Raw genomic sequence first — 26,399 nt, forward strand, 5'->3', positions numbered from 1 at the left:
CTACCTCGCTAACATGGGAAATGGCGAATAGTATGAAAGAAAAGATATATATATATATTTTTTTTTTTTTTTTTTTTTTTATACTTTGTCGCTGTCTCCCGCGTTTGCGAGGTAGCGCAAGGAAACAGACGAAAGAAATGGCCCAACCCCCCCCCCCCATACACATGTACATACACACGTCCACACACGCAAATATACATACCTACACAGCTTTCCATGGTTTACCCCAGACGCTTCACATGCCTTGATTCAATCCACTGACAGCACTTCAACCCCTGTATACCACATTGCTCCAATTCACTCTATTCCTTGCCCTCCTTTCACCCTCCTGCATGTTCAGGCCCCGATCACACAAAATCTTTTTCACTCCATCTTTCCACCTCCAATTTGGTCTCCCTCTTCTCCTCGTTCCCTCCACCTCCGACACATATATCCTCTTGGTCAATCTTTCCTCACTCATTCTCTCCATGTGCCCAAACCATTTCAAAACACCCTCTTCTGCTCTCTCAACCACGCTCTTTTTATTTCCACACATCTCTCTTACCCTTACGTTACTTACTCGATCAAACCACCTCACACCACACATTTTCCTCAAACATCTCATTTCCAGCACATCCATCCTCCTGCGCACATCTCTATCCATAGCCCACGCCTCGCAACCATACAACATTGTTGGAACCACTATTCCTTCAAACATACCCATTTTTGCTTTCCGAGATAATGTTCTCGACTTCCACACATTTTTCAAGGCTCCCAAAATTTTCGCCCCCTCCCCCACCCTATGATCCACTTCCGCTTCCATGGTTCCATCTGCTGACAGATCCACTCCCAGATATCTAAAACACTTCACTTCCTCCAGTTTTTCTCCATTCAAACTCACCTCCCAATTGACTTGACCCTCACCCCTACTGTACCTAATAACCTTGCTCTTATTCACATTTACTCTTAACTTTCTTCTTCCACACACTTTACCAAACTCAGTCACCAGCTTCTGCAGTTTCTCACATGAATCAGCCACCAGCGCTGTATCATCAGCGAACAACAACTGACTCACTTCCCAAGCTCTCTCATCCCCAACAGACTTCATATATATATATATATATATATATATATATATATATATATATATATATATATATATTTTTTTTTTTTTTTTTTTTTTTTTTTTTGTGAATGTTTTTCAGATGGATATTAATTTTAGAAATGTACTGAAGGATTTTGACTTGAGATAAGTAGCCAGTTTTGTTTGAAAGTATGTTTAGCAACCTAGGATTAGCCATAGTGTTGAGGGGGGGAAATGTATATGGATTACCATGAAGGTCCAGTTTACTGAAATGTATTTTATCATGTGAGCAACGACATTAAACATTTGCTACTGTGAGTACACAGTGAAGCAAGGAAATTTGTAATATTGTTTGTGTTATTGTTTTCTTTGAGGGATGTTCAAAAAGTTTTATCAAAGAGTTAGATTTGATTCAGAGATGTGTTGAAGAAACGTCGGAGATTTAGTGGATAAAGTCTTTTAGCATTCCTAAAGGAACGTTAGAGGTGAATTAGGGAAAATGTAGAAGGATGTTGAGCATCTTTCTGTAGAGTTTTGTTAAGCATTTATTTTGGAGGATTTGAATTTGGATTGAAATGTTATATTGGAGTCATGAAGGTATGCTAGATTGTGATTGGGGAAACGTTGAATTGCAGTAGGAGGATTTATGGTGATGTACCAGAGGATGCTTTGAAGTGTTAAGACCATTTTGGAGATTATTAGAAGATCGGAGATGTAATGGAGGGGTCTGTAGATTTTAGATTGATGTTGGTGTTTCCTTGAGGTGATATACAAGTGCAACTTATGGAGAATGGAAAATTATTAAGTAATGGAAGAGATTTGATATATCATGGGTATTTTTCTTAATGCTTTTGTATATAAATTTCATAAGTTGGGTTTATGAAATTATGAAACATGAATTTTGCTTTATTACCATTTTCTTAATATCATTAAAGCTCTGCCTCTAGAGAATGGATGTGAGCAAATGAGGCCATTTATTTATCTGTTCATGGCAAAAATTTGCTGATGCAAGAAATGAAAAAAAATTTAGAATTTTTTTTTTATGTATTTATGATTACCGTAGGGCTATTTTAAAGGTCCTTTCAGCTCAGGGCTGCACTGCTTCCATTAGCAGGAAAATATAGATTCTTTTGGAGAGAGAAGTTCTTTGATGAGAATGTATTATCAGTAATACAGCCTTGCTAGAGGTGACTTTTCATTGTGGTGTATTCTCGAGAAGGCCAAGTCCAGTATAAATGTATAAAGGTTCTGTGGCTTCAGAAAGATTGAAAATCCCTTGTAGAGACTGCATAAGTGATGGAGATTTGGTGGTGGTAGTAAGTTAGCACCTTTGCTTCATCCTATGTATATTCCTTGGCACATACTTATCTCTATCAAAGCATTGAGCAGAACTGGTATTTGTTTTACTGTAAATTGGCATGTAGTTTTGTTCCCCTCTGTATGAGGAGAGTATTTTCATTGATGCAGATATGCCTAACTCAGCCTGCAGCATCTCAGGCTACAACTTGGTAAATGCTTTCTTACTTTTGCTGCTGTTTGCAATGTTATCTGGCTTTCAGAAAGGACCACATGTTTTTAGGTGTTTTAGCACAAAAAGAAGCTAGATATCACATTCAGATCTGTAATAAAGGAATGTATTTTGATTGATTGGTATAGATTTGTTTTAAGAATGTAAATGGATAGAGATATGGTGAAACATGTTTATAGTAATCTTAGAAACTGATTTTGTCCGATCTGGTTACCCAAAATCAATTTACGTGGTATTCAAGTACCTGAAGGTTTGTTTGTTCCTTTTTGGCAGTGCCGGCTGGCGTGGTGTGGGTGTAGGCAGGGTAGTGGGAGCAGCAGCAACGGCAGCCACAATAGCAACGAGGAAACCACCGCCATGAATGGTTCTGTTGGAGAGCGTGTTGCTATCTTAGATGCTGGTGCCCAGTACGGAAAAGTTATTGACAGACGTGTTCGGGAACTTAATGTGGAGTCTGACATCCTTCCTCTAGACACACCAGCATATACTCTAAAAGAAAAAGGATATAGGTGAGTGTGAGTACATTTTCTGGAATATAAATTAACACTGAAGAGATAAGAAATTTGTCTTTGTTAAAGATTATGCAATAATATATTTTTGAACCATGGAGCCTGAACATAAAGGAGCGTGAAAGGCATACGTGGAATAACATGAATTAGAACAATGTGGGTTACTAGTGTCAGCATGGGCTTGGATGCTGATAGGTAGCTTAGGTTTTGTTGCATTTACACATGACAGCTAGAGAGTAGATGTGGGCGATTGTGGCTTATTTTTTTGTCTGTTCTTGGCATTACCTCGCTAACACGGGAAACAGCGACCAAGTAAATTGTTTTTTCATATATGATCACTGTTTTCTGCATTAGCAAGGTAGTGCCAGGAACACATACACTAAAGCAGAGGGTAGCAATTCTGTTTTCGTGGGATGAGGTAACACCGGGAATGGAAGGCAAGCAAGTATGAATATTTTTTTGTGTATGTTTACTCGATCAGACCACCTCACACCACATATTGTCCCCAAACATTTCATTTCTAACACATCCACCCTCCTCCGTACTAGACTATCCATATGCCATGCCTTGCAACCGTATGATATTGTTGGAACTACTATTCCTTCAAACATACCCATTTTTGCTCTCCGAGATAATGTTCTCTCCTTCCACACATTCTTCATTACTCTCAGAACCCTTGTCCCTTCCCCCACCCTGAATCTACACCAGATGTTGGTTTGAGGAATATCTAAAACATTCCGTGCATTTATTTTTTCAGAGCTGTCATAATATCTGGAGGTCCGAGTTCTGTATATGCAGAAGATGCCCCACGCTATGACTCTGACATTTTCAAAATAAATGTACCTGTATTAGGTGAGTGGGTGTATAAGCTTAGGGTTGTATAAATATGGTAGTTATTTTTCTTGTGAACAGTCATTCCATATCTACACATGCCTCATTTGTCCCATTGTGGGTTATTGCCTACATTTCTTGTGTGGTTTTCTTGTGCTTATCAGTTGACCAGAGTTGTAGCAAGAGCTTTGAGCTCTATTAACTCTCCAGCTATTGCTTCAACCTTCCTTTTACATCTGTTCTGACATTACTTCCCCCTCTCTGTTGTCAAGGTGTCATTTCACCCACTGCTTTCATGAGCTGTCCTGTGTACCAATCCCTGTAACCTGGACCAACAACATTGCAGTAATTGACTTATATGAAATTTTTTTTTTTCATTCAGCAAAGCTGTGGAGTAATCTTTTTTTCTTTAGTGTTTTCCTCATCCTTTACTAGTAACTTGCCACCTTTAAGAGCTAGATGTAGAAACATATGAGGAGCTAAAGTTAATTCTTATTGTATCCTTTTTTATTCTCATGGCCGGTATATGTCATCTAAGATGGCCTTGAGTGCGGTAAGATTTTGCCTGTACTATGTTGCTGCAATATAAAATGAATATGTAACGAATCCATTTAAAGTATTTAGACTACATGAAGAAGTTTCTCACTTAGCCCATCCCTTGTTGTGTTATTGCAATGTTTACCAAATATGCTAAGTATAGTGTCCCTGCCTGAGCATTAGCAGAAGTTAGTTCAACATGTGTGTGAATCTTGTGATATGTTTGCTAATTGATATATAGGTAGTGAAAATAGATATTTGATGTTACATTTCTCAATATTGCCTTTTATTCTCCCTTGTTCCTAACTCATTCCTTGTTCACAGTGCCTTGAGTTTATTATGTTAGTTCTCATTTTGCTGGTCTTTCTTAAGTTTGCTGTCATTGTTATGGAAAATGTTGGTATTTCAAGAGAATCTAGGATAAAAGAATATTGTTTCCATTATGAGAATGGGAATTACATCTTGTCTGACAATAAAATCTCCCTTTTGACAAATTCTGTACTGTACACCTTTACTATTCATGACTGTAGCTTAGTTACTGGAATTTTACTGTAATGTTATTTATGAATTAGGAACCAGGTCATTAACTTGAAGGATAGAATTTATTTTCACAGAATTTTGATTGTCCTATGACCCTGGCTGTTTAACTTTAGCAACAAGTTAAACTTCTGGTACAGTTAAATGACTGCTTTGCATTGTTGCTGTACTTTTTTATTTTCTTTACAGTAAACTTATATGATAGTGATAATAGAATATTTAAAAAAAGTGGTAACTTGAAGCAAGCCAGGACAAGAGAGGCCAACAGAGGCCTCCCTATGAGTGGTTTGTAAAGTTCTTGAAAACATATGTAGAAAGCATATGGTCGACCCTCCACATAGGAAAAATGACCTGAGAGACCACAATGTTAAGGAAAGGCAGGTCATATGTAAGAAACCTTTAGTTTCAGTAAGAGTGAGAGCTCTGTATTAGACAGAAGGGAAGACTTGGTGGATTGTTTGTATTTGGACTGCTAAAAAGCATTTGACCTTAAATTACATGTCAGGCTGATAAATTTGCTGGATCACTAGGCAGAAATACTTCTTTGATGAATAGATTATGTAAGTAGAAGAGTACCAAGGACACTTGTCACAGGAACCATCTCAAAATGGGTTGAGGTCACTATTTGATAGCCACGGGTTTCTCTTCTGGGACCATTACTTTTCTTGATCTATGTTGACTTGCCAGGGTGAGTGGTCTCCAGCCAAAATATGTTTGGAGAAGATGCGAAGGTCGTGAGGAAAGTAAAAAGCATAGAGGATTACATCAACTTATGTAAGACCTTGACAGATTTCACGGTTGCTCTGACGTATTCTTGATGAAGTTCATACCAAGTAAATGTAGAGTTATGAGGATGGATCAGCGTAAAAGAAGTCTTTGAGATGATTATCATCGAGCAGGACATAAGCTTTAGGAATCTGTATGTGAGAAAGATATGGGAATCAACTTTGTTTTTTTTTTTTAACCTCTCACCAAAGTCTTACCTTTGGTTGATGGTAAGGGAAATCAGCTGTCTGTTTGTGAATATTAGATACCAGCAATATCTAAAAAAGCCCAGAGAGATGATAGAGAAGGTCCAGAGAAGAGCAACAAAGATGTTTCCAGAATTTAGTGAGCTGATTTACAGGGAAAGACTAGAGGCTTTAAATTGCCCACTAGGCCTAGATAAGAGAAGTGTGAGGGATGACCTGATCACAGCTTTTAAGATTTTTAAAATGGGTCAGTGATGTAGACAGTGAACTTTTTTTAGAGAGCTACAGTGTAGGCATAGCATACAGAAATTTGTGAAGTTGTTCAATAGAGAATGTTCAAGAAATGGAGCCCCACAAATGTAAAAACCCCCTCCCCAAACAGTACAGATTTGAATTAAACACACTAATCATCATTCCTTTCCTGTCACCAGCCCCACCTTAGGAGGATTGTTAAGGAGACCAACAATATTAGATTTGCTTTCAGTTTTATGGCTAAGGAAATGTTCAGCAAGCTGTTCACATTTTACATGAGGCCAAGACTAGAGTATGCCTCTCAGGTTTGGTGACTCCACATAAAGGAGCACCATGCATGAATAAGATGGTGACTCCTTTGGTGGATAGAAGAACTATGTAAGTGGAAGGGAACAAAGGACACATGTTAGAGGAACCTTTCAGAATGTGTTAAGGTCACCATGAGAGTTGGGGAGTAATTCTTAGGAGCACTTTAAAAAGATATAGACAAATATGTACAAATGTCCATCAAAGAGACTTAAAAGGTTATTCAGTCATATTCCAAGAGAATTACAAAACATGCTTGGAGTTGTCCAAATACATTTAAAGGATCTCATTTGTGGCCAGAGAAGTTTAGAATAGATAATTATCCCTGAAGAGTGGATGCTGAGAGAAACAGCATTATCCAAGTACTTGTAGGTCTCTCTCTCTCTCTCTCTCTCTCTCTCTCTCTCTCTCTCTCTCTCTCTCTCTCTCTCTCTCTCTCTCTCTGATTTCTTGGAAAAGATAGTGTTATGATAATACCTGATAATGAACTTGTTTTACTAAAAGGCATTTATTAATTAGAGCATTAAATACCGATGGAATGGTTGTACTCTTTATATGCAAGATCCTGTTGTTAGAGATGATGATATGTATGCGACGTGATTAATTTTCTTTTGCAGGAATTTGTTATGGCATGCACCTTATAAACAAAGAGTTTGGTGGAACAGTCTTAAGAAAAGCAGCAAGAGAAGATGGCCAGTATACAATAGAAGTTGATAAGTTTTGTCATATATTCAAGTGAGTGGTCCTATTGGTTTATCTTTATTGTTACACAATAGGAAGTAACTAAAGCTGACAGTTGATGTGATTTTCAGATTTGATTTCATGATATGTATATCCATGTACAAGAAACTATTTGACATCATACATTAAGAATGGTGGTAATAAATTGATTGATGGTAATTGCCCATACAATTAAACAATTTTAGGAAGGAAATTTTCTTTTTCCATTGATGGATTGTTTTCTCTGGTTGTATTCAGACCAAAGTAGAGGTAGTAGGTTGGAACACAAGGCATTAACATTGAATAGACTTATTAGGTAGGAGTGACTGGTAAGAACATTAGGGAGGCTTCTCTGGAAACACTGTGCTAGAGTTAGAGTTTCCTTTTGCCTGAAGCCAGTTAAGGGCGAGAGACCAAAGGCTAAGAAAATAGCACTGGAATTTACTACTTATAGAGACTCCTTTGCTGTGGCCACCCCCTTGAGAGAGTTTCTGGAGGGAGCAGGAGTCAGAGATATGGATAGATAGGTAATCAGACTAAAGGCACACACGAATCCAGTCTGCATCCTAACATAGCCTTGAAAGATCAGTCACCTCTACTTGGCAGAAATCCAGCCAGATTGTGTGTCATGTAAATCAAATACAACACCTGCTCTTTACACCATATTCATCAACAGAAAGGCCATAAACAAACTAAACACCTTCAGAACAATTACCAGCATCAGTTTTGGACTAGCAAAGATTCCTTTGGTATATCCTGCAAGCATTTCATCCACTTCACCCTAAACTATGCTTCACCTCCCTAATCAAGTACAGTTTCAAAAGCAAACATATCAAAGCTGCAAACCACTCAGAGAGTAAGGCTCTCATAACAGTTGTCAGCTGTGAAGCAAGTGCCTTTTTTGCATGCCCAAGAAAGATTCTTCTGGTATAATCTTTCAGTATGCTTAGCACTCACGTGAGTATCTTTTCAGTACCACTAGATCCCCCCCACCCAAACCACCTCATAAGCAACCACCAATCCCAAATAGAAAAGAAAAAAAAAAACACACACCTCAGCAGTCTGGACTGAGATCCCTTCTCTCACAACAAATGTGACATCAAAACATATATGCACATTATTGATAAAATTAGCACAAAACGACCTCCCTCTCAGCCCAGTTGGAAAGTGTACTTCTCAATACGTCCATCCATCTGAATCTACGCTTTCCAGACGTATACGTAGTTCACATTCTCACCTTTGTTTATAGTACTTCCTTTCTCTCCAACTGCTTGTTCCAGCTGTATAAACACTGATTCACTATGTCACAAGACTCCATAGGCCCAACATTTAACATCTGTGCTGAAGATACTGAATGTATGTTCTTACACTGTCCTACACTCACCTCACTCAGACATTCACAAAACATCATCATACTTTTTGACCTGTGGTCCCACCCAATTGATATGATCTGTTTCCTGAGTGTTGTGAGAGCCTCACATAATGGGATCCTGGGGCAGTAAAGTAAATAAGTATTTAGGCCATGGCACTTGGTACCATCCTTCAGAGATTTTAGCTCTAATTTTATCTTGGCATTATCATGTACATGTCCTTTTCCTTTCTGACTTTTTTGTTATGTATGCTTTAGTTTGTTATATCATATGTGAAAACACTGGACAATTGCTGTACTTAAAACATTCAAAGTAACGGTAAGGTTTCGTTGTCATGCTTAGGTATTGCTTTAATATCTTAAAATTCATGGAGGCATAGATATGGTTGTTAAATGATTGGTTATGGTTCTTCTGCATTGTCCTAGATTTAATCCTTCTAACAGCACAAATGTCTCATGGAGGTGGATCTGCATTTTATTGTTTAGATCTTGTATTTTTCATTCATTTTTATTTTACGTCTGACAGATACATGGTGGTCAAACAGAATGTTCTGCTTACTCATGGAGATAGTGTAGACAAAGTTGCTGATGGGTTTAAAGTTGTAGCCACATCAGGAAGCATCATTGCAGCCATTGCAAATGATAAACTTCGCCTGTATGGTGTCCAATTTCATCCAGAGGTAAGCATAGAGTGGATTCATCAAGTTTGCTTTTAAATTGATGTGTTAGTATGAGTAAGATCTTAATTCATTGATTTTTTGAGCCTTGAGACAGGTTGTATGAACCTCCCTGTCCTTGCAGAAAATGGAAAGGAGGCAAAAGGATTTACATTTGTACATCCACATCGACCAAAACAGATACATTCATCATTCATGGAACCTTTCACAAGTCAAGCTGTGCTTAGCTGGCAATTCTCATTATTGTCCATTGCGTAGTTGCATCTTGTTAAAGACACTGCAAAGCCAGAAGTTTGTGCGCAGTCTTCCTTAAACATTAGGATTACATTGAAGTATGATTAGATTGTAAGATAATGTGATGTATTGTTTAGAAGTGTAGTGAGTGTGTTCTGCCAGGTCTCAGGTTTATTTGTATCTTGTATTAGATATCGAGAGAAAAATAAAGTGGTCATTTCAAGTAGAAGTGTAATATCTTATAAAACCGTGCACACAGTCACTGTTTTATTTTTATCTTGTGTGAGCTATTGAGAGAAAAATGAAGTGTTCTTTTAAGTTTTAGATTAATATCTGATGAAAACATATGCACACAGTCAATGTGTATGCATCTAAATTCCAACTTCCTTGTTGCACACAGGCCACATATGTAGAGATTCAATCTTTGTAGATCCACAAACCATTCACCAGCATCCAGGCTTTGTCCCTACAAGAACATTCCTCAGATCCACCCCTCTCCTGACTGAGATTACCAACAAAAGAGAACCCTCCTAGGACTCCACAGCTACTTACGTATGTCACCTGCTAATATGTCACCTATGCATGTAGGGCAAAGCAACAGCTAGGTTACATAACTAACTAAATGGATATGAAACTTTCCCTGTAACACAGAAATTATTATTTTTCTGATTCAAAATGATTACGGATATTCTTTTCTTTTCCTTTTCTTTTAAACTATTCGCCATTTCCCGCGTTAGCGAGGTAGCGTTAAGAATAGAGGACTGGGCCTTTTTTGGAATATCCTCACCTGGCCCCCTCTGTTCCTTCTTTTGGAAAAAAAAAAAAAAAACGAGAGGGGAGGATTTCCAGCCCCCCCGCTCCCTCCCCTTTTAGTCGCCTTCTACGACACGCAGGGAATACGTGGGAAGTATTCTTAATCCCCTATCCCCAGGGATACTCTTACTTCATGTTATAACATATGTCAGCAAACATAATTTCCATAATTTTCATTAAGACTGTTTTAGGAAATGAGATGTATGCTGCAGTGTAGTCTTGAGGTGATTTTTCACCTTGACCAGTGATGTGATCCAAACTTGATGAAATTCAAAACCTGCCAAACATTTTGAGGGACACATTTTGAGGCCTGCCTCTTGAAAGTCATTGTACCCGGCCTTCTTGCCTGAGGATTCTTTCTGTGGGGCTCCGGCAGGATTTAGTTATGTCCACAGGTGAAGAATTGTGGTGGTGATATGTGTTTTTCTTTGTGGAATAAGTGTAGAACAATTAAGGAGTAAGTGTTCAGTTTCTTCAGAGTGGAATGTTGCATTATGGGCATGAAGGGTCTTGTGATATGTTGGATTTATATTTGTTATGGAAATTTAGGAGAGATTCAGACTTTGAAAATGATATAAGTCATAGCATTAGGATGGATAGTGCCCATCTTTAGGATAAGCTGTACCAGTTCGTGTTTCCAATTTATATATGATATTTTTATGTTTAAGAAGAGGTAAAAAAGACAAGGAAGCACAAGTACTAGTTCTGATGCACACTCTTCGTTAAACATATTTTAAAGAGCATCACAACATAGTCCAATGTGTAAATGCTAAATTTTTTAGAGAAGATTAGTTTTACACAATATATATATTTATATTTTATTTTGCTTTGTCGCTGTCTCCCGCATTTGTGAGGTAGCACAAGGAAACAGACGAAAGAAATGGCCCAACCCACCCCCATACACATGTATATACATCCACGTCCACACACGCAAATATACATACCTATACATCTCAATGTACACATATATATACACACACAGACACATACATATATACCCATGCACACAATTCACACTGCCTGCCTTTATTCATTTTACACAATAGTTTAGTTAAAGTTTGTTTCATCAATGTTAACCCACAAACTGTCTTCTCTAATTATTAATTGTACCTCAAGTACAGTTGCAGCACTTTTTAGTAATTATAAAAGATTCCATTAATTTTTTGTCATATATTCAAAAGAGGTATTTTCTTCAATAACTAAGATATGTAACAACACAGTAAAACTTACATGTATTGGTATTTTCCTAAGTCACTGATTGTGCAGGCTGTGACTCTGCCATCCATGCATTGTATCCCTTCTTACATTGTAATATACAAATATTTCACCCTGCAATTATGCTATAATTTCCAAAATTCCAGTAATATATGTTACATTATATGAATATGCTGTTTTTATTGATAGGGATAGGGAAGAAAGAATACTTCTTGTGTATTTCCTGTGTGTCTTATATGGCAGCTAAGAGGACTGAGGGGCTGCATACCCTCCCCTTCTTGTGTTTCAGTTTCCAAAAGTTAGAACCAAAGGGGCTGAATAAGGAGTGCTCATCCTACTTGAAAGCTCATGCTAAAGTGTCTGAATGTATTTGGATGTAACCAAGATAAGGAGAAAGGATTGAATGTATGTTTGTGGAAAGGACCTTGTTTATTCTAGCTCTAAGTGAAACAAAGCTTAAAGATAAGGAGGAAGATTAGTTTGGGAGTGTCTTGGGTTAGTAGTGTGAGAATGAAGGCAAGAGCTAAGGAAGTGCTCTTCTGGTGAAGGAGGAATAGTTGGAATGTGTGGTGTAAGGTAGTGAGCTCCAGTTTGATTTGGGTGAAAATGAAAGTGTATTCTAGTGGTGGGTTATTATCAATGCTTTTGCACCTGGCCTTAAGAAGAAGAATTATAGAGAAGCAATTCTTTCAAGATGTGAGAGATTGGGTACTAGTGAAAGTGAAAGTGGATAATGTGGTTTTTAAGGGTATTGTTGGGGGGCATGGAGTATTCATTAAGGTTAATAGAAATGGTGAATAGCTTGTAGAATTGTGTGCTGAAAAAGTACTGGTGATCGGGAATACCTGATTTAAAGAGAGGGACATGCATAAGTATTTTTTTTTTTTTTTTTATACTTTGTCGCTGTCTCCCGCGTTTGCGAGGTAGCGCAAGGAAACAGACGAAAGAAATGGCCCAACCCCCCCCATACACATGTACATACACACGTCCACACGCAAATATACATACCTACACAGCTTTCCATGGTTTACCCCGGACGCTTCACATGCCTTGATTCAATCCACTGACAGCACGTCAACCCCTGTATACCACATCGCTCCAATTCACTCTATTCCTTGCCCTCCTTTCACCCTCCTGCATGTTCAGGCCCCGATCACACAAAATGTTTTTTACTCCATCTTTCCACCTCCAATTTGGTCTCCCTCTTCTCCTCGTTCCCTCCACCTCCGACACATATATCCTCTTGGTCAATCTTTCCTCACTCATTCTCTCCATGTGCCCAAACCATTTCAAAACACCCTCTTCTGCTCTCTCAACCACGCTCTTTTTATTTCCACACATCTCTCTTACCCTTACGTTACTTACTCGATCAAACCACCTCACACCACACATTGTCCTCAAACATCTCATTTCCAGCACATCCATCCTCCTGCGCACAACTCTATCCATAGCCCACGCCTCGCAACCATACAACATTGTTGGAACCATTGTTGGGAAGTGAGTCAGTTGTTGTTCGCTGATGATACAGCGCTGGTGGCGGATTCATATGAGAAACTGCAGAAGCTGGTGACGGAGTTTGGTAAAGTGTGTGGAAGAAGAAAGTTAAGAGTAAATGTGAATAAGAGCAAGGTTATTAGGTACAGTAGGGTTGAGGGTCAAGTCAATTGGGAGGTGAGTTTGAATGGAGAAAAACTGGAGGAAGTGAAGTGTTTTAGATATCTGGGAGTGGATCTGTCAGCGGATGGAACCATGGAAGCGGAAGTGGATCATAGGGTGGGGGAGGGGGCGAAAATTTTGGGAGCCTTGAAAAATGTGTGGAAGTTGAGAACATTATCCCGGAAAGCAAAAATGGGTATGTTTGAAGGAATAGTGGTTCCAACAATGCATAAGTATATGTGGGTAAATAGGATTTGTATGTAGCATTTATGGATCTGGAGAAGGCATATGATAGAGTTGATAGAGATGCTCTGTGGAAGGTATTAAGAATATATGGTGTGGGAGGCAAGTTGTTAGAAGCAGTGAAAAGTTTTTATCGAGGATGTAAGGCATGTGTACGTGTAGGAAGAGAGGAAAGTGATTGGTTCTCAGTGAATGTAGGTTTGCGGCAGGGGTGTGTGATGTCTCCATGGTTGTTTAATTTGTTTATGGATGGGGTTGTTAGGGAGGTGAATGCAAGAGTTTTGGAAAGAGGGGCAAGTATGAAGTCTGTTGGGGATGAGAGAGCTTGGGAAGTGAGTCAGTTGTTGTTCGCTGATGATACAGCGCTGGTGGCTGATTCATGTGAGAAACTGCAGAAGCTGGTGACTGAGTTTGGTAAAGTGTGTGAAAGAAGAAAGTTAAGAGTAAATGTGAATAAGAGCAAGGTTATTAGGTACAGTAGGGTTGAGGGTCAAGTCAATTGGGAGGTGAGTTTGAATGGAGAAAAACTGGAGGAAGTGAAGTGTTTTAGATATCTGGGAGTGGATCTGGCAGCGGATGGAACCATGGAAGCGGATGTGGATCATAGGGTGGGGGAGGGGGCGAAAATTCTGGGAGCCTTGAAGAATGTGTGGAAGTCGAGAACATTATCTCGGAAAGCAAAAATGGGTATGTTTGAAGGAATAGTGGTTCCAACAATGTTGTATGGTTGCGAGGCGTGGGCTATGGATAGAGTTGTGCGCAGGAGGATGGATGTGCTGGAAATGAGATGTTTGAGGACAATATGTGGTGTGAGGTGGTTTGATCGAGTAAGTAACGTAAGGGTAAGAGAGATGTGTGGAAATAAAAAGAGCGTGGTTGAGAGAGCAGAAGAGGGTGTTTTGAAATGGTTCGGGCACATGGAGAGAATGAGTGAGGAAAGATTGACCAAGAGAATATATGTGTCGGAGGTGGAGGGAACGAGAAGAGGGAGACCAAATTGGAGGTGGAAAGATGGAGTGAAAAAGATTTTGTGTGATCGGGGCCTGAACATGCAGGAGGGTGAAAGGAGGGCAAGGAATAGAGTGATTTGGAGCGATGTGGTATACCGGGGTTGACGTGCTGTCAGTGGATTGAATCAAGGCATGTGAAGCGTCTGGGGTAAACCATGGAAAGCTGTGTAGGTATGTATCTTTGCGTGTGTGGACGTATGTATATACATGTGTATGGAGGTGGGTTGGGCCATTTCTTTCGTCTGTTTCCTTGCGCTACCTCGCAAACGCGGGAGACAGCGACAAAGCAAAAAAAAAAAAAAAAAGAAAATAAGAAAAGTGGTAAGTGGATATCCTTGGATTATGCGCTGATTGATAAGCGTGCTGAAGAGAGACTTGCATGTGAATGTGCTTAAAGGTGCAGCTGGTGGGATGTTGGATCTTTATCTGGTGGAGGTGAGGATGAACTTTGTGAAGCCTTTCAGGAAAGAGGAAATGATATGAATGAGAAGAGGGTGGTGAAAGTAAGCTAAGAATAGAGATCTGAGTAGAGAAACACCTGGAGAGGTTGAGTGAAAAATGAAAAAAGTGAGATTAGATGAAGCTTGGTGAATGGGTGAGGAATGGGAGGTACTTAGGGAAATAATGCTAGCATGTGTAAGAGAAGTGTAAAGCATGCTGGAGGGAGGTGGGGTGGTAAGGAAGGGGTAAATGTTAGAAGCAGTAGATGGACGTAGTAGGTAGGAACATTTAGGCAAGAGCTTTTGGTAGAAGTAGTAGATTAGAGCATTAGGTAGAAGCCTCTCCAAACACTGCACTAGACTTACCCCCTGCCAGTGGCCTGTTAAGGGTGAGGCACTAAAGGCTAAGAAGTGGCACTGGAGTTCTTTAGTCATGGAGACTGTTGCTGTGGCCGCCCCTTTAAGGGAGTTTCAGTTGGAATGAGGGTCAGAGATATAGATAGATAGACCATGTTGCTTGTGAAAAAGAAAAGAGAGTTGTGTGGGTTGTACATACAGGGAAGGAGTGCGAGTTATTGGGAGAAGTACGGGAGAAACCAGTTAGAGGTTAAACTAATCTAACTCAGAGATTTTTCCTGTGCCTGTGGGTAGAAATCTAATATTATTTAGGTCTAGCATCAAAGGCATTATATCTGGAAAGCCTGCAATATGTTTAGATGTTTCATTAATAATGAAAAAGAATATTTGAAATGGTAGATTAGATAGATTTTTTTTTTTTTTTTTTTTTTTTTTTCTCTCTCCAAAAGAAGGAACAGAGGGGGCCAGGTGAGGATATTCCACAAAGGCCCAGTCCTCTGTTCTTAACGCTACCTCGCTAACGCGGGAAATAGCGAATAGTTTAAAAGAAAAAAAGAAAAGATTAGATGTGTGAATTTTTCGAAATATGTAACTCTTGTGAGGCCTTTGTTTTATTCTAAGAATTTATACACTGATTCCGAAATGTTTTTATTGCAAAATGTCACTTTGAGAGCTATTGCTATTTTAGGGTCTACTGAAGTATTTCTCACACATGTGGTATAGCATATGCACATGTGACACTTATCTATAGTACTTATTTTTCTTGTACTCTGCATACAGACAGGCTTTTTCATTTTGTCACCAAAATACTCACTACTTACAGTGTCTTGATGAACGTAAAACTGTGTTGGCATAAGGCAGTGCTTGTGACTCTTCGCACATGAAATTTTATTACTGTGCTACAGCACTGCTTCAGTACTCGTGTTCGTTCGTGCTGATATGCGATTCTGCATCACTTGCAGTGTTCCATCTGCAACAATATTATGTTCATGTAAATAGCAGACCAGTTTTGGGCTAGTTTACCAATTACTGAAATTGTGTATATCCTTAACCATCATAACCAGACAGGACTGCCTTTACTACCAAATCAAAGATACAAAGTTGTGCTTCACAATCTGTTTGTGTCTTTCCATTTAGATTATAAAAGCATTGAATGTAGTCACTTTCTACATACTACAGTACAAAAAAATTCATACAATTGTATATTGGTTTGAAAAAATGTGCTGCTTGAAGCTTAATATCCCTCTTCACCTTATGATAAGATTTTGGTATTGCATAAATTTTGAAATGGCATAAATTTTTTCTTTGAATTTCCTTCGAAGATGGTCTGGCATAAGTTTTACTTACTGAAGTTTGTCATCACCAGTAGCTTCATTTTGTCATTAAAGGTTAGGTATTGATATAAGTTTTCTTGTGAATTTCAGTTCGAACACCTCATTGATGGTTCAGTATTATATCTTGGGCAATTATGATGATGATACACAGAAATCTATACATTTATTCTCTGATGATGTCTTGGAATTTTCTCAGACTTGGAGAAGGTTTTGGCAGTGTTGACTTCAAGAAACCATAAGAATGAATTGGCTTGAGTCATAATCTTTTTCATCAAATCATAGGTAGAATATTTTTAAGACAGTCGCTAGATTAGAAGCATCACAGACCTGAGTTCCTTTGATTAGAATTAGGTTGTATTGGTCTGAAGCTGGTATCAGCTCATGTCCATATATCCCTTGGTGAAGAAACTGCATGCCCCTGCTAATTATGCTTTGTTCACTCAGTGTGGGCTCATTATCACAGCTGCTGAATGAAGCATGATGTTCATGCTTTTCTTGTCTTTATTCCTCCACATCATCTGTAAAACAAGGACTATTAGATTGACTCTTGTAGTACTGTAGGTGACGGGTGTTTAGCAAATCCATGTAGTGATTAGATATGCTTTTGTTGCCTTGGTGATGTCCTGTTGTTGAACTGTCCTCCACAGCATATTTGATGAGTACTTATTAGCTGAGTGGAAAAGTTATGGGCAAGGAATATGGAAACCTTGAGTTGCCAGTAATTGTTTCTGATGCATCACTTACCTACATACCACACAGGATTATAGAAAGCTCCAGACTACTGTATACAGCACAGAAGCAGTCAACTGCCAGAGGTGTATCATACTATAATGGCACATCAGTAGTCGGTAGTTTAACATCTTTTGTGGAACTCCCCACCCCCAATATTGCTATTGGCACATCAAGACAAAAATAAATCTCTAAGTCATTTAAAGCACCTTAAGGTTTATAAATCAATAAGACTGTAATAAAAGTATTGTACATAGTGAACTGTGTTGAGAGGAAATCTAGCTTTCATTTTTTTACACGAAAATTTTCAAAAATGAAACTTTATATGAGCCAAATGTAAAATCACACATCTGTGGCTTGTCAGTTACTGGGGAATTATTATTACTGGCAAGTTTAAGGTACTAAACCAGCAAGAAGTCTGCTCTGGTTTTAGTACATTGTATATGACAGCTTGAAAGTGAATTTGTGCATATGAGGCCATTGTTCATGACACCACTTTACAAAAACAGGAGAGGCAGTTAGTTATGAAAAAAATAGTATTGATGAACAGTTGTACCATTTTGTTTTTTATATTATATCATATTTGTTATATATAATATTTTACATATATTTCCAGGTTGATCTGACTGAACAAGGTATGACAATGATGAGAAACTTTCTGTATGAAATTAGTGGGCTGTCAGGGACTTACACACTCCAGAACAGAGAACTTCAGTGTATAAACTATATTAAAGAACATGTAGGATCCAATAAAGTCTTGGTAAGTGTTGACTTTTAATAGAGGAGATAACTAAGTTACATTTATCTTTTAGTCATTTGGTTTTGTAAGATTTATTCATAGACCATGAATTTCAGATGTATGGTTTAATATTTTTTATAAGATTAGTTTTCTTGAACTGTGATGATATGAATGAATGGTTAGAAGTAAATGTGGGATTGCATCATGGCTGTAAACCACCCCTCTCTTGTCATTAGGGTTATTGACAGATGCATATTGAGCTTGCACTTTAGTGGCTTTTAAATTTTACTTCTTTAGCACAAGATACTGACTTTATGACTTTATTTTCTGCCTCACCCACAATTGGGGAGCTAGCAATCAGTCCACAAACACAGCCTTTGCATGATACTTAACACTTGACAGCAGAAAGCTCACATAACGTTTCTCATAACTTCCAGGTTTCCCTGCAGTGAGCGAAGCGGTACTAGCCCTACCTATAGGTTGAGTCTCATTATAAGTCTCTCTCTCTCTCTCTCTCTCTCTCTCTCTCTCTCTCTCTCTCTCTCTCTCTCTCTCTCTCTCTCTCTCTCTCTCTCTCTCTCTCTCTCTCTCTCTCTCTCTCTCTCTCTCTCTCTCTCTCTCTCTCTCTCTCTCTCTCTCTCTCTCTCTCTCTCTCTCTCTCTCTCTCTCTCTCTCTCTCTCTCTCTCTCTCTCTCTCTCTCTCTCTCTCTCTCTCTCTCTCTCTCTCTCTCTCTCTCTCTCTCTCTCTCTCTCTCTCTCTCTCTCTCTCTCTCTCTCTCTCTCTCTCTCTCTCTCTCTCTCTCTCTCTCTCTCTCTCTCTCTCTCTCTCTCTCTCTCTCTCTCTCTCTCTCTCTCTCTCTCTCTCTCTCTCTCTCTCTCTCTCTCTCTCTCTCTCTCTCTCTCTCTCTCTCTCTCGTTTTTTTTTTTTTTTTTTGTCGCTGTCTCCCGCGTTTGCGAGGTAGTGCAAGGAAACAGACGAAAGAAATGGCCCAACCCCCCCCCCCCCCATACACATGTATATACATACGTCCACACACGCAAATATACATACCTACACAGCTTTCCATGGTTTAACCCAGACGCTTCACATGCCTTGATTCAATCCACTGACAGCACGTCAACCCCGGTATACCACATCGCTCCAATTCACTCTATTCCTTGCCCTCCTTTCACCCTCCTGCATGTTCAGGCCCCGATCACACAAAATGTTTTTCACTCCATCTTTCCACCTCCAATTTGGTCTCCCTCTTCTCCTCGTTCCCTCCACCTCCGACACATATATCCTCTTGGTCAATCTTTCCTCACTCATTCTCTCCATGTGCCCAAACCATTTCAAAACACCCTCTTCTGCTCTCTCAACCACGCTCTTTTTATTTCCACACATCTCTCTTACCCTTACGTTACTTACTCGATCAAACCACCTCACACCACACATTGTCCTCAAACATCTCATTTCCAGCACATCCATCCTCCTGCGCACAACTCTATCCATAGCCCACGCCTCGCAACCATACAACATTGTTGGAACCACTATTCCTTCAAACATACCCATTTTTGCTTTCCGAGATAATGTTCTCGACTTCCACACATTCTTCAAGGCTCCCAGAATTTTCGCCCCCTCCCCCCCCTATGATCCACTTCCGCTTCCATGGTTCCATCCGCTGCCAGATCCACCCCCAGATATCTAAAACACTTTACTTCCTCCAGTTTTTCTCCATTCAAACTTACCTCCCAATTGACTTGACCCTCAACCCTACTGTACCTAATAACCTTGCTCTTATTCACATTTACTCTTAACTTTCTCTTTTCACATGCTTTTTAAGTGAATATAAACATCACATGAAAACCCTTCCACCGTTATCCATGGCAATATGTGCTATATTATCCATGGCAATACATGAGGCCCAGTTGTGGTTAGAGGGCTCATTTCAGTGCATTATACATGGCAGCTAGAATGTGGATGTGAGTGAATAAAGCCATTTACTGTGGTTTCGATGCATTACACATGACAGCTAGAGACTGAGTGTGAAAGAATGTGACCTTTTTTGTCTGTTCCTGGGGCTACCTCGCTGGAGGGGGATGCTATTTCGTGTGTGGTGGGGTGGCAACGGGAATGGATGAAGGCAGCAAGTATGGATATGTACATGTGTATATATATGTATATGTCTGTGTGTATGGTTATGTATACATTGAAATGTATATATGTGTGTGAGCATTTATATATATACATGTGTATGTGGGTGGTTGGGCCATTCTTCGTCTGTGTCCTTGCGCTACCTTGCTAACATGGGAGACAGCAGTAATGTATAATAAGTATAGATAAATATTTATCTTTTCCTGATGCTACCTTATGAATGTGGGAAATGGTGAACATGTAAAAATGATATAAGTAAAGTTTATAAATTATGGAAGGTAAAGAAAAGTCAGACTCAAAAACCTATGGTCTTCCTTGATACAACCTTCCAAGATTAAACTCCACAAGTCAGAACATCACATATTTTTAAGTGTGTCAATATGCGGTACTTGACTTGTTGACATTATTGAATCAAATACCATGGTAGTTAGAACATTGTGATATGCTGGAGCAATAAGGGATACTCAGCCACTTGACAATGAAGAGCTGCAAGGAGTTTAAGAATAATTTTGGGAGTTGTTTTAAGTATGGTATTCACAAAAGAGATATCCCATCTCTTCATTATTATTTATATATTGGTCCCTACAGTTTTTCACCTTCCTTAGATTCCTTCAGTATTTCAGTAGTCATTATAAATTTTCTTTATTCGAATAATAGATGTTAGTAAGTTGAGATATACATTCTTCTCTTTGTACATTGGTGATAATTGAAATCTATATTCAACTTGTTACAGATGTTGGTGAGTGGAGGTGTAGATTCTACTGTATGTGCTGCTCTCCTCCACAAGGCCCTACCTGAAGAGCAAGTGATAGCAGTACACATTGATAATGGTTTCATGAGGAAAAATGAGTCCTTGCAAGTGGAGCAGTCACTTAGGAAACTTGGCCTTAAACTCAGGGGTTAGTGATGAACTACTGTTGTGCATGAAGATAATGTAATTGAAGCTCTGCTGTTTCAGTATTGATAATTCTCTCTCTCTCTCTCTCTCTCTCTCTCTCTCTCTCTCTCTCTCTCTCTCTCTCTCTCTCTCTCTCTCTCTCTCTCTCTCTCTCTCTCATTGCATCACTTGGTATACAGAGGATAACAAGACAGTCCTGATTGATGTTTCAGAAACTTGTTGCAATGAAAAAGTGAAAGAAGCAAACTTGGAACAATTCTAAACATTCATGATAGGTAGAACCAAATTCAGACAGGGAGGTGTATCAGTATATAAGATAGAATTATAAAATGGTCAGATAGAATTATAAAAGGGTCAGATGAGTTGCAGCAAATGTGAACTAATTGTGATGAGTATCCCAGCTATAAACTCAATGTACCTAGTGTCATACACACCTAGAAGTAGTGGGCAGGAACATTAGGCAGGAGCATTAGGTATATGCATTAGGAAGAAGTAGAACAAAGATGGTTATGTTTGAAGGTGTAATAGTCCCAACAGTTTCATATGGATGTAATGATTTATCCCTGAATGCAGAAGAGCAAGAGAGGGTGGACATGCTGGAAATTAAATGCTTGAGGACGATATGTTATATAAGGCAGGTTGATGATCATGTAAGGAATGACACTTACGAGAGATGTGTGGTGTTAAGTGGATTATGATTGAGATATCTGACCAAGGTGTGTAAATATGTTTTGGACATAAGGTGAGGATGAGCAAAGAGAAACTGACTAAGAGTATTTGTGTCAGAAGTGGAGGGAGCAAGGGTAATGGGAGATGAAAAGATGGAGTGGAAGAGGGTTTGAGTTATTGGTACTTGAATATTCAGGAGGGCAGTGCACATGAATGAGATGGAACAAATTAGAGTGATGTGGTATAAAGGGGACCTTGTGCTATCATTAGGCTGAACCAAGGTTTATGAACTTGTTATAGAAAAGCACAAAACGTTCTGTGGGGTTGACTTGATCTAGAGGGTTTTGGTTTCAGTGGCTTTGTACATGACAGCTAGAGAGTTGATGTTAGCAACTGAGAGTTTCATCTGTTCCTGGCACTACCTTGCAAAAGCTGGAAATAGCAAACAGTTGGGAAAATAATGTTATTTTTGTAACTATGTGTGGCGAGGTGTTGATGGGAATTAATAAAGGCAGACAGTGTGAATTGTGTGCATGGGTATATATGTATGTGTCTGTGTGTGTATATATATGTGTACATTGAGATGTATAGGTATGTATATTTGCGTGTGTGGACGTGTATGTATATACATGTGTATGGGGGTGGGTTGGGCCATTTCTTTCGTCTGTTTCCTTGTGCTACCTCGCAAACGCGGGAGACAGCGACAAAGCAATATAGATAAATGAATAAATAAATAAATGTACGTGTATGTATATGTGCGTATGTGTGCATTTATATATATATATATATACTTAGTTGCCATCTCCCGCATGTAGCGAGGTAGCACAAGGAAACAGACGAAAGAATAGCCCAACCCAGCCACATACATATATATATATATATATATATATATATATATATATATATATATATATATATATATATATATATATATATATATATCCCTGGGGATAGGGGAGAAAGAATACTTCCCACGTATTCCCTGCGTGTCGTAGAAGGCGACTAAAAGGGGAGGGAGCGGGGGGCTGGAAATCCTCCCCTCTCACTTTTTTTTTTAATTTTCCAAAAGAGGGAACAGAGAAGGGGCCCAGGTGAGGATATTCCCTCAAGGGCCTAGTCCTCTGTTCTCAACGCTACCTCGCTAATGCGGGAAATGGCGAATAGTATGAAAGAAAAGAAAGAAGATATATATGTATTTATATATATTTTTTTTTTCTTTTTTCCAAAAGAAGGAACAGAGAAGAGGTCCAGGTGAGGATATTCCCTCAAAGGCCCAGTCCTCTGTTCTTAACGCTACCTCGCTATCGCGGGAAATAGCGAATAGTATGAAAAAAAAATATATATATATATTTCATACTTATTCGCCATTTCCAGCATTAGTGAGGTAGTGTTAAGAACAGAGGACTGAGCCTTAGAGGAAATTTCCTCACTTGGCCCCCTTTTCTGTTGTTTTTTTTTTTTTTTTTTTTTTTTTTGAAAATTAAAAATGGGAGGGGAGGATTTCTAGCCCCCCCCCCTCTCTCCCCTTTTAGTTGCCTTCTATGACACGCAGGGAATGAGTGGATAGGCCATTATTCGTCTTTCTTGGCACTACTTCGCTGACTTAGGAAACAGTGATTATGTATAATATGCAATATATAATATATACTGAGTTTTTGGAAGCACTGTATCAAAACTTCTTTCTTTCAGTGATCAATGCAAAGCATCAGTTTTATGATGGAGTAACGAGTATACCTGTGGACAGTGGTGATCCCATGGGTAGGAAGCGTGTTACCAACCTACTGTGTATGACAGTTAGTCCTGAGGAGAAACGGAAAATTATAGGAGATACATTCATAAAGGTTAATGTTTTACTTGTGTTTTTACTTTAGATGTAATCTATTAGTTAGCAAAATCATTAAATCCCTTTAAGCTCTTAAGCATAAAATCATCTCTACACGATCTTTGATGCTTTGTTTGAAGACAGGAAATGTCTATCAGTCTCCTGTCCATAAATTTATTCTCATTTATAGTTTGTGGATTAGTTGCAAATGGCCTCTCAGTTCATTTGTACAAATCCCCAACATTTACCCAGTATATCAGTGTGAAGTAATAGCCTTCATTGTTTGTTTAAACACTTTACTTTTTGTCATCATATGAAAAATCTCTAACCCTTATCAGTTATCAGTTCTCACATTACATATATCTTTCCCTTCAGCATTTTTCTCTCTGGTGACTGAGTTTGGTAAAGTGTGTGGAAGAAGAAAGTTAAGAGTAAATGTGAATAAGAGCAAGGTTATTAGGTACAGTAGGGTTGAGGGTCAAGTCAATTGGGAGGTGAGTTTGAATGGAGAAAAACTGGAGGAAGTGAAGTGTTTTAGATATCTGGGAGTGGATCTGGCAGCGGATGGAACCATGGAAGCGGAAGTGGATCATAGGGTGGGGGAGGGGGCGAAAATCCTGGGAGCCTTGAAGAATGTGTGGAAGTCGAGAACATTATCTCAGAAAGCAAAAATGGGTATGTTTGAAGGAATAGTGGTTCCAACAATGTTGTATGGTTGCGAGGCGTGGGCTATGGATAGAGTTGTGCGCAGGAGGATGGATGTGCTGGAAATGAGATGTTTGAGGACAATGTGTGGTGTGAGGTGGTTTGATCAACAAAGTAACGTAAGGGTAAGAGAGATGTGTGGAAATAAAAAGAGCGTGGTTGAGAGAGCAGAAGAGGGTGTTTTGAAGTGGTTTGGGCACATGGAGAGAATGAGTGAGGAAAGATTGACCAAGAGGATATATGTGTCGGAGGTGGAGGGAACGAGGAGAAGAGGGAGACCAAATTGGAGGTGGAAAGATGGAGTGAAAAAGATTTTGTGTGATCGGGGCCTGAACATGCAGGAGGGTGAAAGGAGGGCAAGGAATAGAGTGAATTGGAGCGATGTGGTATACTGGGGTTGACGTGCTGTCAGTGGATTGAATCAAGGCATGTGAAGCGTCTGGGGTAAACCATGGAAAGCTGTGTAGGTATGTATATTTGCGTGTGTGGACGTATGTATATACATGTGTATGGGGGGGGTTGGGCCATTTCTTTCGTCTGTTTCCTTGCGCTACCTCGCAAACGCGGGAGACAGCGACAAAGTATAATAAATAAATGAATAAATCCTGAACTGTAATATTGAGTACCTTCTTAACGAACCTGTTTTTTACCATACATTCTGCATTGTTACACCATCTTAAAGACTTTGATTTTGCCTTTCTAATGCTTTTTGCACAATGTGTAACCTTCATACATCTTCATTCACCTCCCCTCATGTAGCAAGATAGCACTTGGAACAGATGAAGAATGGCCATATTTGCACATATCCACTCTGTCTTTCATGAGTTACACTGAGACCAGAGCTCCCCATATCCACAGCTAGGTCCCACACAACTTTTTGTTGTTTCCCTTAACCACTTCAGATGCCCTGGTGCAGGCTGTTAATGGCATGTTCTTATGATTCCAATGATAATTTAATATATTCAGTGAAATGCTTTTGCTTCCATTGATTTTTATCATTCCTACTTAATATGTACTAGGGCTCCACATCCATACATTAGAATTTAAACAAGTACTTCCTTTTGCATTCTTCTTGCACATTTAATTCTTTCGTTCTTTCATTCATAATTTATAGTGCACCTCTGAATTTACCTTTTTGCAAGACTACTTTCAACTTTGATTCGTGGACGTGATTATAGTATTGATGAGGGTTCTGCTGGTAGAGTAGGTCCTGAGTTTAGTAAATTGTAGTTAACTGTCAATTGATTTGCAGTGTAAATTGGACTGCTCATTTGTTAACTTTATATAATAGGTTTAATTGGGAAGAGCTTAGCTTACTCTTTCTCAAGTTTTTTGGCAGAATATATTAGGGTCATATAACATTATTTTATTCAGGCTGTGTTTTTCAGATAACATTGATCCAAGCCTAAACATTGCATACTGAGTATATAGAGTTTCTTTGCAGTTGTGTCAAGCACTTTTATCCCGAGTTCTTTGATAACCTGATACCTGAACCCTCTTTACATTGTTAAGTGGTCTGCAAACAATGAAAACTGATGTCATCCTCCAAGCCCCAAAAGGAAGGTTTTTGTTTGATGGTTGTCTTCACCCATGGCTAGATAGATTCATGGTGTTCAAATGAAACCTATTATTAGGACAGATACTTAGGGTAGATACACATTTTCTCATGATATCAGAACAGTTTGTTTTAACTCATTATAAGCCATTTTAGTTCAGGCATTATGCCGTTAGTGGCTTTTTTCCTCATTATGAAGGACCAGTAGCATCTATTATAGGAGATGTTATAACTTGACTTGAGATATGGTTACAGTATTTTCAGCCACAGTTTAGATATAATTGAGTATGGGTGGGCATGCAGACACAATGATCTCCCTTCAGGCTCTCCCAATGGGTCATAATTGGAAGGTAAAGGAAAATCTAAGTTTTGGTTGTCTTGATACTTCTTTCCAAAAGTATACAGCTACTGTCAATATGGTCCAGTTAGAAGTTATTTGCTTAGTATCTTTTTACAAACAAAATTGTAAAGTAATTGATACATCAGCCATTACTTTAACTCTTTCTTTTCTTAGGACTGCTTATGTGTTAATTAGATTGCTTCTTA

The 26,399-nt window shown here is 39.0% G+C and overlaps 1 protein-coding gene across 9 annotated transcripts in view; it reads left to right on the forward strand.

Moving 5' to 3' along the window:
* bur (GMP synthase burgundy) overlaps nt 1-26,399 on the forward strand; it is a 73,420-nt gene that overhangs the window by 25,722 nt on the left and 21,299 nt on the right. For all 9 annotated transcript variants that reach the window (XM_071666457.1, XM_071666464.1, XM_071666466.1 and 6 more), the window contains 7 exons: nt 2,865-3,100; nt 3,858-3,952; nt 7,152-7,269; nt 9,150-9,303; nt 17,948-18,091; nt 20,938-21,103; nt 23,461-23,612. In XM_071666457.1, the coding sequence (XP_071522558.1) occupies nt 2,865-3,100; nt 3,858-3,952; nt 7,152-7,269; nt 9,150-9,303; nt 17,948-18,091; nt 20,938-21,103; nt 23,461-23,612 (1,065 nt within the window). The remainder of the gene's footprint in view (nt 1-2,864; nt 3,101-3,857; nt 3,953-7,151; nt 7,270-9,149; nt 9,304-17,947; nt 18,092-20,937; nt 21,104-23,460; nt 23,613-26,399) is intronic.

Source organism: Panulirus ornatus, chromosome 11, assembly GCF_036320965.1.
Source record: "Panulirus ornatus isolate Po-2019 chromosome 11, ASM3632096v1, whole genome shotgun sequence".
Taxonomy (NCBI): Eukaryota; Metazoa; Arthropoda; class Malacostraca; order Decapoda; family Palinuridae; genus Panulirus; species Panulirus ornatus.